At 46.8% G+C, this 16,767-nt stretch overlaps 1 protein-coding gene across 1 annotated transcript in view; it reads right to left on the reverse strand.

The window, feature by feature from the left end:
• Window positions 1–16,767, reverse strand: part of MAP4K5 (mitogen-activated protein kinase kinase kinase kinase 5) — a gene marked incomplete at its 3' end in the record, with an annotated part of 57,756 nt that overhangs the window by 13,045 nt on the left and 27,944 nt on the right. Inside the window, exons 3-15 of the mRNA XM_079537500.1 lie at window positions 14,531–14,621; window positions 13,270–13,334; window positions 12,371–12,426; window positions 11,163–11,210; window positions 11,030–11,072; window positions 9,492–9,564; window positions 8,467–8,598; window positions 7,930–7,992; window positions 6,752–6,833; window positions 6,059–6,175; window positions 5,622–5,700; window positions 4,140–4,198; window positions 367–509 (exon numbers count right to left, since the gene is read on the reverse strand). Of these exons, the coding sequence (XP_079393626.1) occupies window positions 367–509; window positions 4,140–4,198; window positions 5,622–5,700; window positions 6,059–6,175; window positions 6,752–6,833; window positions 7,930–7,992; window positions 8,467–8,598; window positions 9,492–9,564; window positions 11,030–11,072; window positions 11,163–11,210; window positions 12,371–12,426; window positions 13,270–13,334; window positions 14,531–14,621 (1,051 nt within the window). The remainder of the gene's footprint in view (window positions 1–366; window positions 510–4,139; window positions 4,199–5,621; window positions 5,701–6,058; window positions 6,176–6,751; window positions 6,834–7,929; window positions 7,993–8,466; window positions 8,599–9,491; window positions 9,565–11,029; window positions 11,073–11,162; window positions 11,211–12,370; window positions 12,427–13,269; window positions 13,335–14,530; window positions 14,622–16,767) is intronic.

Genomic DNA, 16,767 nt, shown 5'->3' on the forward strand with positions numbered 1-16,767 from the left:
TTTTGTTCTGGCTCAGTCCAACAGGGGAGCTGCACAAACCCCCAGAGCTCTGCACAGATACCTGCACGCCCACGGCACTGTTAGGCCTGGATGGATTAATCAATGCCAAGTCGGCCTGCAGGTATCAGGTGCTTCCATACACCCCACGGGAGGAGAGCAAGGAAGAAAGCATCGCTGTGCACACGTTCTCCAGATGGTCAGACAACAGACAAGCGTGCGTTAGACCTTGGAGCACAACCAGCCTTCACTTTATGAGTGGCAAAGCTGCCCGCAGCCTTTTAAAGGAAGAGCTGTTGCCAGAGCACTGCCTGCTTAGCGAGAGCCACGCGGAGCGAACGCCGCTGCACACGAAGGAGGTTCACTCACTCTTCAACATCTTCGCTCCCATCGCCAAATTTTGTGAGCAGTCCCCTAGGTGAAACGTTTGTAAAATTGAGAGTCCTGCTCTGAGGTTCACACGTGCAACCAAAGCCATTGGTGACACCGTTCAGAAGGAGCAGCTCCAGGCCCTTCTCAGAACAAAGCGCTCTCAGTCGCTGCCTTAAGTCCTCCTCAAGCTGGCACAGCCCCTTCCTTCACCTTCCACCTGCCCCCAGGAATCGTAATAGCTCTCTCCCACACTTACTCCCATCAGCACACCATCCTTTCCCTGCGTGGCACTGTAAATACTGCCAAATGCCTACTAGCAGTGCAATCAAAAAGGGGAGAACAAAGGAAGGCTCTGGGGACAAATGGAGAAAGGCCTTTGCAAAGAAAAAGTAGCAGCAGATGGCCTCCTCTGGTGCTGTATGCCCGAGACACAGCCTGCTTCCCATCACTGTGCAAACTGCAGTTTCAAAGCTACCCAGGGGCAGGAAGAGAAATTGTGACTGGAGGCTCAGGGCAGCCCTGGGAATATCATTCTGACACAAACATGAATGGATTGAATTTTGCAAGATGGCAATTTGCAAGTTGTGTCTTAAAAAAAGCCATAAATAACATGGATTGCATGTGCAAATGCATTCTTTAGGATGCTGCTGTGGGACTGAAGTCTGGGCTTCTGCAGCCAGCAAGACTGAGCTGGAAGGGGCTGGCCAGGCTGCAGGAAGCCAGAGCAACCCAGGATCCTGCAGGCAATGCCTTGGCCTCAAGTGCAGAGACCTGAATGCCATCGGCACACATTTTCCATGTCAGCCAGCAAGGAATGGTGACAGCCCTAACAGGAAAATGGAAACATGTCACACAAAAACTGATGCAACCAAATCTGCATGGCTACACAATTTCCCTACAATGTGTTCATTCTGAAGGAAAAAATAGCTGTCAACAGGAACTAGTGAAAAACTAACAGAACAAAGGCCCGCCCATCCACAAAACCCACCTCCATAAGGCAGAAAACCTATACAAGTCATTTCTAAATGCTACAGCGACTGGCAAAAGCCATCAAATAAGTTCCATCTCCAGGTACAATGTTTGCTGTGCTGGTTGCCAGCAAAGCGATTCTGGAGTGGAACAGATCCATCACCACGGCTGATAAAAGGCCCAGCACGTGGAAAGCTGCAGTGCACATCCTCTCTGTGCAGCCCTGGGGTTATCCAGCACTGCTGGGCACACACAAGCTCTGCATTTCCTGTTCATCTTTTCCAACTGGAAGTGCATTCCAAGTAAGCGGTGCGGATTCAGCATCCAGCAATGTTACGACTGTTCTTTCGATGAGAGGGACTGTGTAGGAAACCTGTGTCTATTCCCAAATTTATAGCCCTAGCAATGTTTGCTACAGATGCACTCATTCTGCTTCCACAGAGTCTGGTTTAGACAGCATTAGAAAAGCCACAGAATCAAACCAGGAAGTTGCTTTGCAGGAGGGCAGGAAGATGGGAACTCAGAGCCCACCTCCCTCCTGCTGTCTGCACGGAGCTCACTGCTCACCACAAAGGCTTTCGGGCTCACGGAGGTCATGCAAACAACAGGAATGAGGGAATGAGAGAAGTGACTGTCACTAATGGACAGGCACAGGCAGGGCCTTGAAGGCCTTGTGGAACTTGTACTGTGCCAGCGAGAACAGAAAAATGAGCTGAACTGAAAAAGACCCAAAGGCAATCTGCACCACACTGTCACCCCTCAGGGGGCTGCAGTGTCAGCTGGCAGCTTATGCAAGAGCTTTCAAAAAAGCCAAAGAAATGTATTGTGTGCTGCTCAGCTCCAAACAAAGCTGGGAAAGGGCTCTGTTTGCCTGGCCATGATTTCAACCTAAAGACCATCTTCCCTGTGTGTGCACATTGCTACTGCTGAGCTTCCATATTACTGCTCACAGATTCCAAATCCTAGAATGCCCTGGGTTGCAAAGGAGCACAGTGCTCATCCAGCTCCAACCCCTGCTGTGTGCAGGTCGCCAACCAGCAGCCCAGGCTGCCCAGAGCCACATCCAGCCTGGTCTTGAATGCCTGCAGGGATGGGGCATCCACAGCCTCGTTGGGCAACCTGTGCCACTGCCTCCCCCCCTGGAACAAGATGCCCAAGGAGGTTGTGCACGTCCCTTTAAAGGCACACGGTGGTAGTCTGCAGCCCAAGGAAGCCACAGACATGTTCAGTTCAGCCCCAACTTGGGCAGAGCTGTGCTCTCACCTCAGGCCAGCTTCAGCCCAGGGGAAATCACAGCTCTGCCTCCAAGCCTGCAGCCTCAAACCCTGAGCAGGATGACAACACTCCCAGCACTCACAGCACTGCATGTGCAGAGCTCTTTTCTGCTTTGCCTATTGCCAAGCCCTGACTGCAGCCACAGGATGTCACAGCTGTATAAGCAGCTCACGACAGAAGTGTAAGGCAGCACAGGATCCTGAACTCAGCCCTTGCAAGGTTACTGCTTTTCCTTCCAAAAATTACCTCTGGCAGCATTATTACAGCATGGTTGGCATACTTGGATGCTTTGCTTCCTACCTACAAGTTTTAAGTAAACCACTGTTCATCATTAAAAGAGATTCAAATCCACTCCTCAAGACAAGGACCAACCAACTGCAGGACAACTGCAAACCAGGTAAAATTTCCTTTCTTTTTTTTATTTCTAAAAGGACTTGAGCTGATGGTTTGGTTCTCCAGCTCAAAGTTTTTTCTTTTCAGACTCTATTTTCTCATTAAGTCACACAAAACCCAAGATGTTTTTAAACTCTGTACTCACTTGCTGCTTCCACCTTCAACAAAAGGATTCCAATGCGAAGCAAAATCGGTACCAGCTGCCACAACCTGAGGATGCAGGGATGGTTATTGTTTTTTCCCCTACCAAACAGAAGCCACAGTATGAAAAGGCCTGGGACATTCCCAAGCGACCCATAAGAACAACATAAAACTCCAAAGTGAGGTCATGTTTTACAGTATTGTTACAATTAGTGAAAAAATAATGTCTGCTTTGGCTCAGACTGAAAAGCAGCATCTGGAATGGCACAGAGCCAGTAGCAATTAATAAATAACATGAAAGCAACAATTTACAACGAGAGATGGATTTTCCACTCAGAGCACTTCCAAGACACCCAGCACAGCTCAGCCACCCCCAGACTGAGAGCATTCCTGTCACTGCACATGGAGCAACGGGACCTCATCAGTAACCACGTGCATAAATCTCAGAAGTCCCATTCAAAAACGATGAACTTTGTTTATAACACAGAAACGGGGTTCTTCTGGAGCACTGAGAGCTGATGGCTCCAAATCACAGTGGCAGCTGCTTCTATTCACATCGCTTAGAAATGGAGCCCTCATACACACAGCCACACAGAGACCCACAAAGAGGCTCATTAGCTGCTCTTTAGTAAGCTGCTGAGAGCTGGGATCAACAGCAGCAGCTCGTGGGGCAAAAATTCTGCATGCTGCACTGCTAGGAGCAAGTAGCAAACAAACTGATGACAGAAAGATCAAAGACTCAAATGCAGAACAGCCTCTTCACATTATCAGATTAATTGGCTCTTGTAGTTTTTCTCATCTGAGCATGACTCTGAGCACAAAGCACAGAGGGCAATTCATTTTCTTAAAAATGTGGTGATTGTCTGGGGACCAAGAGCAGTCTTCTCATGACTCTGTGCCTCAGACACATACATACTACTTGGAGTTGAACTGCAACACAAGGAAAGTGCTACGGCTTCAAGAAATGAAGGAAAACCCAAATTTGCCCTTACCATTTCATCCCGAGCTTCTGTTTCTTTCCGCAGAGGAGGCTCAAACTGGAGCTTATCAACTACAAAACATGATGTTGTCTGCTTTAATACACTCAGCATTGTGCTGCTGCCCTTTCAGTGCTTACTGCAGTGAAACACGTGTTGTAGAATGGGGCAGGAACATTCCCAACACTTAACTGGGCTATAAAATGACTATCACTGCAGGTCCTATTAGTGCCCAAATGCTTAAATTTGCAAATGTGAAACACACAGGAAGAGATGAAAAGTAATACCAAGTTGTAATATGAAAGCACACTGATATGTGACTGTGTAACCACACATTATTTTTAATGCACGTGGAAGAAAAAAATTAAAAGGCTTTTAACAGCCTCCTAAAAGTGAGACCTATGTGACTCGGAGCAGCCAGCATTTATCCTACCACAGGCATTTGTCCAAACCCAGAAGGAGTTTCTATGCTCAAAATTTCATCTTAGATCCAACAGAATAGAGCATCAATATTGTTATAAAAGGAAATAAAAGGTTTCACGAAAAGAAAATGCATGGAATTGGCACACACCCTGGTGAGGACAGCTATTAAAATCACACGTCAGGGTCAAGAAAAGGTTTAATTAATGAATTTGAAGCAGTGTGAAGAAAAACACAAAATCACAGAATGCCTAGGGTTGGATGAGAACCACAAAGCTCACTTTGTTCAACACCCTGCCATGGACAAAGTGCTACCATTTTACTGCATCATATCACAGAACCACAGCATGCCCTGGGTTGCACAGGAGCACAGTGCTCATCCAGTTCCAACCCCTGCTGTGTGCAGGTCACCAACCAGCAGCCCAGGCTGCCCAGAGCCACATCCAGCCTGGCCTTGAATGCCTGCAGGGATGGGGATCCACAGCCTCCTTTGGCAACCTGTGCCAGTGCAGAATAACAGCGAATGGACTCGTGAGAAAATACACCTTTCTAACTATCAAGTCACTCTTAATTTTTGGTGCTAACCTGTAATTAGTGATTTTGTTATTTTGTAATGCTTAAAGTGCAATCACAGAACTGGAAGAACTACATTGGCCATAAGAGATTTCTACCTAAACATTACTATGCAGCCATGAGATGAAATGTGAGTTTTAATTTCAGTTTTGGAAAAATGGTGCTGGTTCTGCTGCCCAAGGAGCTGTGGGTGCCCATCCCTAGAGGTGCCCAAGGCCATGGATGAGCCTTGGGCAGCCTGAGCAGGAGGGAGGTATCCCTGCCCATGAAGGGGTTGGGGCTGGGTGGGTTTTAAGGTCCCTTCCATCTCAACCATTGTGTGATTCCATTAAAATATTACTGAAGATTCATGTTTGTGCACTGTTTCTTCTGCTTTTGTTTCTCATACGTGCCAACCACGCAACAGACTTTCCAGGCTATGCAGCTGAACAATGACCCCAACCTCCTCCTACTGGTAGAAACAAAGCACCACCACCAGCTGGGTGAAATACATCAGGAACTTACAGTTTATCTCTGATGCTGTTCTTTCTGCCCTAACATTCCTGTTTGTAGAACGAATCGTATGGCGAATAACAGAATGAGGCTGCAAGGAAATAAAAACAGTTACGTGGTTTTATGTCAGCTCTCAATCAACAACCAAATCAACAACCAGGCTGACCTACAGAGCTATGCTAAAACCTAGGAAGAGGAAGAAGAGGAGCTGCAGAGTTGCATGCTGTAACACACACTGCCTTTGTGCTAGCCAAGAGCCAGGACCACACTTCCTAGGCAGAAATGTGACAAACTCTGCTAAGAGTCCTGGTTCCTCCAGCACAGCAACTTACAGGAGCTCTAAAAATGGGCCAGTGCCCCTGTCAAGTTACAGTCATACATGGTGAGAGCAAAGCAAGATATTTAAACTGCATTTGTACCCAAAGCCAGAAAATGAAAGATGCTCTTACCTCAAAATCATCATCATCCACTTCACTGCAGTGTGTGTGGTTGTCGGGATTATTAACTTTGTCCAACAGCTCAACTGCTAAAGATCGTGAAAGACCAGGCTGACCTACAAAGCTATGCTAGATCCACAAAAAAGAGCAAGTTACAGCACGCAGCTGATCTGCAACTTGAAACAACAAACCTTCAATTCAGAATGCCACTGAGTTCTGCCTCTTCTCTGGGGGCTCAACTGTTTCTTTAGCCACAGTGGCTACACTTGATATCCCTCAGTAAGCAAGGAAATGACACACTGCTGGCCAGTTGTAAACTGGGAAGTAATCTCAAACAATTACATGTTAACTTCACTTTTTATGTAATAAGCAGCTGGGTCAAGTGCAGCAAGACAGGAAAAATACGAAACAGATCAGTTTTCTGTGTGGCAGGAAGGGTCAACACCTACATGGCTGTGCCTTATGGGCTGATGCAGCCACCTGTACACAGGACATGCTGTAATTATCCCTACCAAATGCCAAATAAATCCTTGTCCCTGAATAAAATCTCGCTGCTTCTTATTGCTGACTAATGTCTCTTTCATTCAGATTTCACCACATGCTGTAGGATCAGGGGAAGAACACTGTTCCAGTTTGATTTCCCATTGATGAGTTGCTCACTTTGAAGCAAGAGATCATTTATGGCTGCTGCCAAATGTCACTTACAGCAAGGAGTCTGTCTGCTGTTGGTCTCTTCTTTGGATTTTTTGTAAGTGCTATTTTGACAAAATTATGGAATGTTGATGACCTTAAAGAAAGAAAAATGAGGAAAGAAAATTATTATATTTAAGTTTTCAGGAAGATATTTTTGATTTAAGCTACTGAACAGAAGAGATGCACTAAGTTAGAATGCTGCCTAAGCACCTCAGTGCATCCCAGCTTTCAATAATTATGTCACCAAGTTAACAGAATAGGGGAAATACAAATCCAATTACTGGACCTTGCATGGCAAATGTTTCAACAACACAGAGAAAACAAACTAAGCATACAAAGCACTATTTCAGCTTTTTCCATGGTCAGCTGTTACAGAACTAAGCATTGGAAATAAAAACTGTGACTCAGGTGCCCAGCAAACCCACGTAACTGATCTTGGCTACGGATAGGAAAATAAAGTTCAAAATTCCAGACAAAGTTCAGCCTTTGCACTGGATCTTCTTCTGTGGACAACGTTAGCCAAGAATATTTGATTTTGAATCATGTCCTGCTGCTGGAGCTTAGTTCCCCCATCTGCTCTTCAGAGACACCTGGAACAACCAGCGAGCTGCTTCTCACTGAGCCTTCCTTCAGGTGAAGTCACATCTCAAGCCAAGGATTTTAAAACCAACCTATGCTATTGTTCACAGCCTTCCACCTTCAACAGTGACAAGTATGAAGACAACCTATGAAGAAAAGTTGAGGGAACTGGGCTTGTTTAGCTTGGAGAAGAGAAAGCTCCAGGGAGACCTCATGGTGGCCTTCCAGTGCTTGAAGGGAGCAGATAAACAGGAGGGGAACGGCTGTGTGTGAGGGTGGATGGTGATGGGACAAGGGGAATGGTTTGAAAGTGAGACAGGGGAGGTTTGGGTTGGATATGAGGAGGAAGTTTTCTATCCAGAGGGTGGTGAGGCACTGGCACAGGTTGCCCAAGGAGGCTGTGGATGCCCCATCCCTGCAGGCATTCAAGGCCAGGCTGGATGTGGCTCTGGGCAGCCTGGGCTGCTGGTTGGCGACCTGCACACAGCAGGGGTTGGAGCTGGATGAGCACTGTGCTCCTGTGCAACCCAGGCCATGCTGTGATGCTATGAAGTATTTTTTTTGTTCATATTGTCTACAACATACTGAGCAAAGAACAGGGCTTAACCTACCATTTTGCTTTTTCCTTTAGCTTTGGTGGTTGAAAATTACTTTTTGACATTAAGAACAAAGCCCTGAAGGTAAAGGAGAAAAAAAAAGTTATTATATGGTGGAAAAAAAAATCCATTTTCATTCTGGTATCTAAACACTTTATATTAATACTTTGTGATAAGAGCCATAATGATGAAACTGGATTACAGCCTGTACTGCGTTAGAGGACAGACATGGTAAAGCTGATGATTTTCTTATCTTTAAATAAAATCTTTTTAATGCCACCCATAATCCTGTTAAGCATAAGGTTACGGTTTCTCTACCAATCTGTTACACTTAATCGCAGCGCTGCAGACACGACAATTAAAAAAACAATTTTAAATCTTCATTTAGAATTTCAATTCTAAATGTAAGCCTGTAGCCTCGGACCGGTGTCTTCAGCACAGACACGGCTCACACGGCAAGGAGCTGCTTGCTGAAGGAGCCCTGAAGAAGGCTGGGCTGCAGGCAGCAGTGCTGCTGGGGCTGAAGGGGACGAGCAGGGTGAGCATGCTCACCTCATGGGGTGCAGGTCGAACATGGGGGGCTGAAGCTCCGCCAGCTCGATGGCTGTGATGCCGACTGCCCAGATGTCACACAGCTGGTTGTAGCCGCCGTTCTTCTCCACCGCCGCAACCTCTGGGGCCATCCTTCAAAGAGAAGCCATCACTCGGTCAGAGAAAAGAGCCAAACAGGAATCACTGCCTAAACACGGAGTCACGCAGCACGACAGGTGACTGCAGTGCAGAGAGCCCTGCCAGAAGGCTGCTGTGCCTCCCCTCACCCAGCAGCAGGGGAGAAAACACAGAGGCTGCGTGTTCTACCTGAGGTCACCAACTGGCCAGCAGGGCTAGGAATAGACCCAGAGCCTCATGACTCCTGGTGCAATGCTTTAATGACCAGATAATCTTCCTGCCCTGCGTCCTCCTGCTGCGGGATAAGGAGGGCAGCAAACAATTAAGTGCCATTGTCTGAATTAAGCTGCATGTAGGCATCGAGTCAGTACTGAGCACATCACCCTGAAAGAAAGGCATCTGGTAGAGTCAGAACTCAAAGGCAGTTAATTGACATCCATAATCCAGCACAAGATTTACCCTGATATGACTGCATATCGAATGCTGTCTCACATGGAAAATTAAGTACTAGAGATGATTAAAAGATTGTTTAAGAACTGTTTTTCTGCTGTGCAGAAGGAAATGAGAAGAAAACTGAAAGACACCTTTGGGTTTATTCATGAGAAGAACAAGAAATTAGTGAGAGACTAAATGGCTTTGGGTTGCCCAAGGAGGCTGTGGATGCCCCATCCCTGCAGGCATTCAAGGCCAGGCTGGATGTGGCTCTGGGCAGCCTGGGCTGCTGGTTGGCGACCTGCACACAGCAGGGGGTTGGAGCTGGATGAGCACTGTGCTCCTTTGCAACCCAGGCCATTCTATGGTTCTGTGATTCCATTATGCATTCAGAGCCTGAGAACCCAAGCTCTTGGCATGATTTGTAAATATAGGCTTAGCTTTGCAAGCACACAGCAATGGAAATGGTTTCTTACCAGTACGGGGTACCGATAAACGATTTCCTCTTCGCAATGGTGGCTGTTATTTTTGCTGCTACACCAAAGTCAGCTGGAAAATGAAACCATCATTCATTTAAAATCTGATTTTAACACTCTAATTCCATTCTAGGAAGTGCCATGTTATGAAAAAGCACTCTTTCCTAATGCAAATTAAAAATTCATTCAGCTACGACAGTTGATTAATAATAAGTTCAACTAATGTCAGTGAAGAAATACTTTTGAATTAAAACCATTAGTTTCTACAGCTCACTCACAATCCTGCTCCCCTCCTCACTGGTTTTCCATCTCCCCAAGCAGCAATCTTACAAAATTCAGAGGTATTCAGTGTAATAGTCGAGAGGAAAACCAGCGTCATGCTTTGGAAACAGTACTATTTCTGTTACTTCCAGAGGAGCCATGGGGGGCCATCTGTTCTTGCTTCTGGAGTCAGTCTAGGGGACAATTACCCCTTACTGAGAGCTGCAGACAATCAGATGGTCTTACAGAGCCAAAAGACATTCATGTCCAGCTTTATTTTCATTGCATCTGTATATGATAGCTGGAGGACAGTTGTGGACAGATCCAATAGGTTGGCAGGCACATGCAAGGTACAGCGTGCAAGCCAAGTTTAATGGAAACAGTGGAAGCTCCTATCAGTTTCAAGGTTTTTACCTTCTGAGGGGCAGCAAAGCCTCACAACCACTCCTAATTCAACCCAAGATCATGACTGTCTCATTCTGTCTCCTAAGATGTCTCCTTGTCTGCTCCTTCCTTCCTGAAGAGCCCTCACAGCACACAGGCTCCTGAAGAGGCAGCAGACAGGTAGATAGGAGTTCTGACAAAAGATTCGGCCTGCCTGTGCCCCTCTACATGCAAAGTGGCATTAGAGGAAGCCAGCAACTCTACTCTCTTTAAGTGCCTGCCTGTGGAAACCAGAGTGCTTGACCAAGGAGAGTTTCCTCACCTCCACCTGCATGGAAACACCCAACGCCATACGCTGGGCTGGAGGCACAGCCAGGAACAGACCCTGCACTGCAACAGGCTGCCAGGTGCAGAACTGCCCTTCTGGCTAGGGACAGAGCCAGCAATATCCAGGTTCCAGGGAAAGCTGGGAGGCTTCAGGGCTGGTTGGCTGAGAAAAGCAATTACTGTAGCTTCGTAACAGAATGCAACTTCTCATCTCATCCACGTGTGTGTGCCCATGGAGACACTCCTCCTGCTGTCCTCTACTGACCTCCAGCAGCGGGATGTTCTTACACACCAGAGGTTTATGCCACAGAAAACATTACCCAATAAAACTGGTTGCACCAACACTGGAGTTCTGCTGTGATGGGCTTCATCGTTTATAGGAAGCTCAATCACTGCTGTACACGTGCTGCTCAACAAAAACAAGCCCATACAAAATCTGACTGTTCTCACCAAGGAAAATTCCTGCCTTAAAGAAAAGCTAAAAGACCATTTGCTCAACTCATGATTGACTGTGTCCAAAATCTCCTATTTGCTTTCTGTCTCCATATTAAATCCTGGCCACTTACCTAACTTGACATCGCCATGGTCTGTTAGTAGAATATTTGCACCCTAAAACATAATAAATAGAATATTAAAATGCATTGGCAGGAATATTTTCCAGCAGTAGGAAGTTTAAGGGTTCTCAAAGTTCCCAGTTACCTTTATATCTCTGTGCATTTTCCCCTTCATATGCAAATAAGCGAGACCCTGGAAATAAAGAGACATAACCCTTCATTAGCACACCTGGTAACAAAGCCAGTCCCATTCGATCAGTTTTAATCACTGGATGTATTTTATTGCAAAATCAAATAATTGAGATTTGCAGGTAGGAAGGGTGCTGGGTTCTGTTCCTCATCTCTCCCAGCTGCAGCCAACGCACGTGAAGGCTCATTCAGTCAGTCACTGTTGAGCATTTTATGCTGGTAAATGGACATTTGCAGAACAAGACTCAGTCCAGGTGCTCTTGTAGCCATCGAGCTGTCTGCCCTGCAATACCAGTTCCTGCAGCAGCAGGAGATGAGGAACACAAGTGCCAAGCAGGTGACTGGACGGGCCTGCACCCCACCTCCAGCAGTGAGCAGTTCAGCCACAGCTCCTGGGAAAGATGGGGCTTCATGATTCTCTTCTGCAATCATCCACGGATGCAGACAGCGGGGATGGAAATGTTCCCTGCAGAAACACTGCCTGCATCACCTTATCTTGTATTTCTACCATTACGGGCAATCAGAAAACAAAACAATTGTAGCCACCTGGTTTTTTTCTCTACAAATGATTAGAATTTAATGCCACAATCAAGCAGGCGGTTCAAAACACACCTTTTTTAAAATGTAATTATTATTATTACCCAGTTACTTACCCTGCTTACTGGGCATTGGCTGCTTTCTGCAACGACATTCAGAACTTTGTCCTGAACAACTTCTGCACTCAACGGCTGTGTCAGAACAAGGCATGAAAACTGCCCAGACAGCACTGTGATCCCAACCTGCAAAGACCTGTCTTCCACATTATCACTGCCACCACCAGCATCACCAAGGAGACAGACTGACTTTTAGTATTTCGGTCCTGCAGTGGGATCCACAGAGACATCCACACGTGCACCAGTGCAAATTACAGCTGCAAATTACAGCACGAAAGCAGCGCTGTTCTGACAACGATTCTAAGCAAATATTTGCACAACCTTGCTGTGCTTCTTGCTGATTTCTATTTATGCAATATGGAAAACTGTCTGATTGGCCTCAAGAAGCCTCCCAGTGCTCACAAATGGCAGTGGTGGTACAGCACTGTCTTCTGAAATCGCTCATCTTCTGCCCCTACTGCCATACCCAGCCTCTATCACGTATGACTACAATATATATGCAGAACAGTACCTGCAAAGTCTCTCTGCAAACATATGCAATTTGTAACTCTGACAGAGGTCCCGTGACTGAAAACAAAGATAAAAAGTGTGTAAGTCTACAGCCTTTAGCATGTAAATAACACTGTGAAGAACCAAATAGCAGTACTGCCATGAAAGCAAAGAGCCTTTTTTAACATGGACTGTATTTTACACTGAGCTGAAAAGAGGGTTTTGTTTGTTTGCTTTACAGAAAGGCTTTTTGCAAGAAAAACAACAGCACATTAACAGAAGACAATATCTACAATGAGATTCCATATGTAATTAGCGCCATTTCTGGTTGCAAACTTCTTAAAGGTCTTTTCTTTTTCCAGTGCCTCCAGAAAAAGGAGATCAACTACCACTGCACACCAACAATGAATGGTGCAGGGCTGGCAGGAGGCAACTAAAGGCACAGAGGAGCTCACACTGAACAGCCACTGCAGGTACTGAGGAGCCCTGCAGGGGGACAAACCAAGCTCCCGTACCTAAGTATCAGGAGAGAAAGGAGCAGTGAGATTGAAAAACAAAGTGCATGGCAGGAGGCATTCAGGGCCAGGCTGGATGTGGCTCTGGGCAGCCTGGGCTGCTGGTTGGTGACCTGCACACAGCAGGGGTTGGAGCTGGATGAGCACTGTGCTCCTGTGCAACCCAGGGCATTCTAGGATTCTGTGATGCTGGCCCAGAATGGCAGGATGTTAGCACAGAGCCACTGCTGCCACGCTGAGAAGTGCTCTGTACAAAATCTGCTGCCTGTAGCTAAAGAAGTGTTCATTTCTTCAAGCAAACACACATGCAATGCCAGCCAGCACCAACCATCCCCCAGCTTTCAAATTTTCCTCTTTGCATAAATCATTCCAAGGGTACAGAGGTTAAAGTGAGTTCCCAAAGTACCATGGTAGATATCTTGGAGGGATCCCCCGCCGCAGTACTCCATGCATATCCACAGCTTTTCACGGCTATCCAGGGAAAGGCAAAACACAGACATCAGAACCCAGCTGATCACTCTCACAGCACACAACTTCCCCCTCACATCCAACCTCCAGCTGCCCTCCCTCAACTCCAAACCATTTCCCCTCGTCCTGCTGTCATCTCCCCTTTCCAAGAGCTGACTCCCCTCCTGTCTGCAGGCTCCCTTTAGGTACTGCAGGCTGCACTGAGCTCACCCCGCAGCCTTCTTCTCTCTTGTTCAGCCCAGCTCCCTCAGCCTGTCAATCCATCAAAATGAAAGATCAGTGACAAGCTTTAACTTCTAACTTATCAGGTGCTGCTTTAACGATGACCTCCTAACTGCAAGGAAGAAGATGTAGAACAAACAGCTGAAGTTTACCTTCTATCAGCAGGAGCACATTAGACAAGCCCCCCAGATTCACAGTTTCAATCTGAGATTGACAGTACCTAATCACACCTAAAAAATCCTACACGGCCTCCAGAAGAACTGCTGGGGATTTCAAAATCCAGCTATTTTGTTCCACTGAAGTCCACTTGGGCTGTACAGACGAAAATGAATGCAGCCCTCCAAGAAATCCATAGGTGAAGCCTCGTAGAAAAAGACCAAACGGGCAAAGTGGTGATATATATTCCCACGGAGCCAACTGATAAATGGCACTGTTCCACAGAAGTGGAAAATCTCCCCCAACCTGCTGTATCACATTTAACACGTGCGCCTGCGGACGCAGCCAGCTGGCAATGCCTTGCTCTCAGTACGTTGCATCTGCAGCACCACAACCAGCAGAAATGCTTACCAGCAGCCCAGAATGAGAGCTCCTTACAGCCTATACTTCCCCAGCACACAACGCTGCCATTAAATACCATACCCCAAAGCAATTGCTCACGATAAACAGTGAGCTTGTTTTATATTATGAGTGATAGACTCGTAAAATCTGCCCAGCAAAGTGAGTAGGATTGGATATGTTGCAAGAGTCTCTAAGGGAGAAGTTTCTTTCTGTTCCTAGTGATAAAAATATTCCAGCCTTTTGGCCAGCAGAGAAAACAAAGTATTAGTCACTTTTGTGTGTGTTTTTTTCTAAACCCAGAAGAGAACTGAATGGAATTCAAGCTAGAGAAGAACACAGAGAGGATACAAGTAATAAACTACAGAGAGACTGTTGTAGGAAAAGCCCAGCAGAAACGCAGGTAATGCAGTGCTATTTACCTGAGATAGCTCCCAAAATAGGCGACTATGTTGCAATGTTTGCATTCTTTTACCATATATATTTCCTGCTGGATCAACGAAAAGTCATCCCCTGAAAAACAGGAAACAGTCACCATTAGAGCACACAAAAATGAACTTTGAAAGAGATCTGAAAGCATGCGTGTAACTCACAAACACCAGCCGTGAGCTTGGATAACTGCTAAGCCTTCACAAGGGTTTTCTGACACATCAGCTTCTTCAGTAAGTTTTCAGCATCAGCCCTTCATTTTCCATTCTTTGATCTATGATCTGCTTTGGTGTGAATATTTCTCAAAGGCTGATGAAGAAAGGCTGTCCTGGGAACCTGTGCTCCATGGACCAAGGCAGCTCCACAAGCACAGAGTGCTCTGGCAGGTAAGGAGAAGGTCCTGTAGGATGGGAGCATGATGGCAGCTGTCAGAGCAACCGTGCTTCACCTGCACAGCTTGCTGCCTGCAGCACAAGGCTCCTGGCCACAGGCATGAAGACTACAGCAAGGGAAGGCCAGAGTCACCTTTTGAAGCCAGGAGAGATCCCAGAAAATCAGGTCTGGAAGCACCCAGGACACCACCATCCTCCTTGGCCATCAGGGCACGCTGCTGGCTCGTGGTCACCCTGCTGGTCAATTGGACCCCAGGTCCTGCAGAGCGCCCAGCAGCTCAGCCCAACCTGCTCTGATCCATGCAGTTATTCTTCCACAGCTGCAGGACTCTAAAGCTGCCCCTGTTGAACCTCTTCATGTTCTTCTCCACCCAACACAGCCTGCCCAGGCCTCACGGAACGGCAGCACAGCCTTCTGGTGTGTCAGCCACCCCTCCTAGCTTCGCATCACCAGCAGACTCACTAATGGTGCACTCTATCCCTTCCTCCAGGTCACTGGTGAAGATGTCGAATGAGACCAGACCCAGCAGCACCAAGCCCTGCTGTTATAGCCTCTCACCAGGCTGTGTCACTGATCACAGCCCTCCGAGCTCTGCCAGACAGCCAGTTCTCAACTCACATCACTGCCCACCTGTCCATCCCACACTTCTAAGCGTACCTACGAAGATCCTATGGGAGACAGTGTCAAAAGCCTTGCTGAAGTCAAGACTGACAACATCCACTGCTCTCTCCATCTACCCAGCCAGTCATGACAGCACAGAAAGCTACCATGTTGGTCAAGCACGACTTCCCCTTGGTGAATGCACGCTGACCACTCCTGATAACCTTCTCTTCCAATTCCTTGGAGAGGGCATCCAGAACAAGTTGTGCCACCACCTTCCTGTGGCCTATATTTTCTGGGTCCTCCTTTTGCCCTTTCTGAAGACTGGAGTGGCACTGACTTACCAGCAGCCCTCAGGTACCTCTCCTGTTCTCCACAGCCTTTCAAAGATGACAGAGAGGGGTGGGACGATCACTTCTGCCAGCTCACCATAGGCTCATCATTAAAAACATCCCGTCTCCAAATGCTTTGCAGCACATATGGCCTGCACGCCCACTCAGCCACCACTGACTCACAAGGAGAAGCACAGAACCCTCGTGGCCCACTCTTGTGGCTCTGTTTGGTGACCAGGACAGCTGTATCAGCTACCTGAGAGCTCTGGCTGGATTTGCACAGCCTGCAGGACTGACACGCTGCCCCACAGCTCTGCTCATCACAATGGAAATCTCAGCTCTCGTACACATGAAGCTGCTCAATCACATAGTGAAGTAACTATGACACACAGAACTACATACGTGCCCAGCAAATCCTCAAGGGCTCCTTGAATATTTATTAATTACGTGGAGAAAGACTTCAGTAGGGGAAGAAAACAATAGGAGAGGAGTTTAAAAAAAGATTCTTGACATTTGAAGCACAAACAGTACTTTTCTTTGCGTAATGAGAAAAAGGAAAGGCAACACAAACTAGGCAGCTGATATGAGTACAGACTTCACACTGTGCTGCTTGCTCTATGGGTCACCTTTCAGCTATAGCTTGGCTTGGAGTCGAGCACCCTGCATATCAATGCTTGCTATGAACAAAGAAATGCTGAGTTTGAACCAGGTGGATGAATCCCTCTTATTTCTGTGACAAACACCCAAAGGGAAATCGGTAGGTATTCACAGATATCTCATTTTGAAACTAAAAACTTTACCTAGGAAGTTCAATCTAAGCAAAGTGTGAATGCAAAGAACTCCCACCCCACACCACAGTGCTTCCTCTAACGCTGCAATTTGTCCAAAAGTTCAGAGAATGAATT

Source organism: Tetrao urogallus, assembly GCF_951394365.1.
Source record: "Tetrao urogallus genome assembly, chromosome: 6".
Classification (NCBI taxonomy): Eukaryota; Metazoa; Chordata; class Aves; order Galliformes; family Phasianidae; genus Tetrao; species Tetrao urogallus.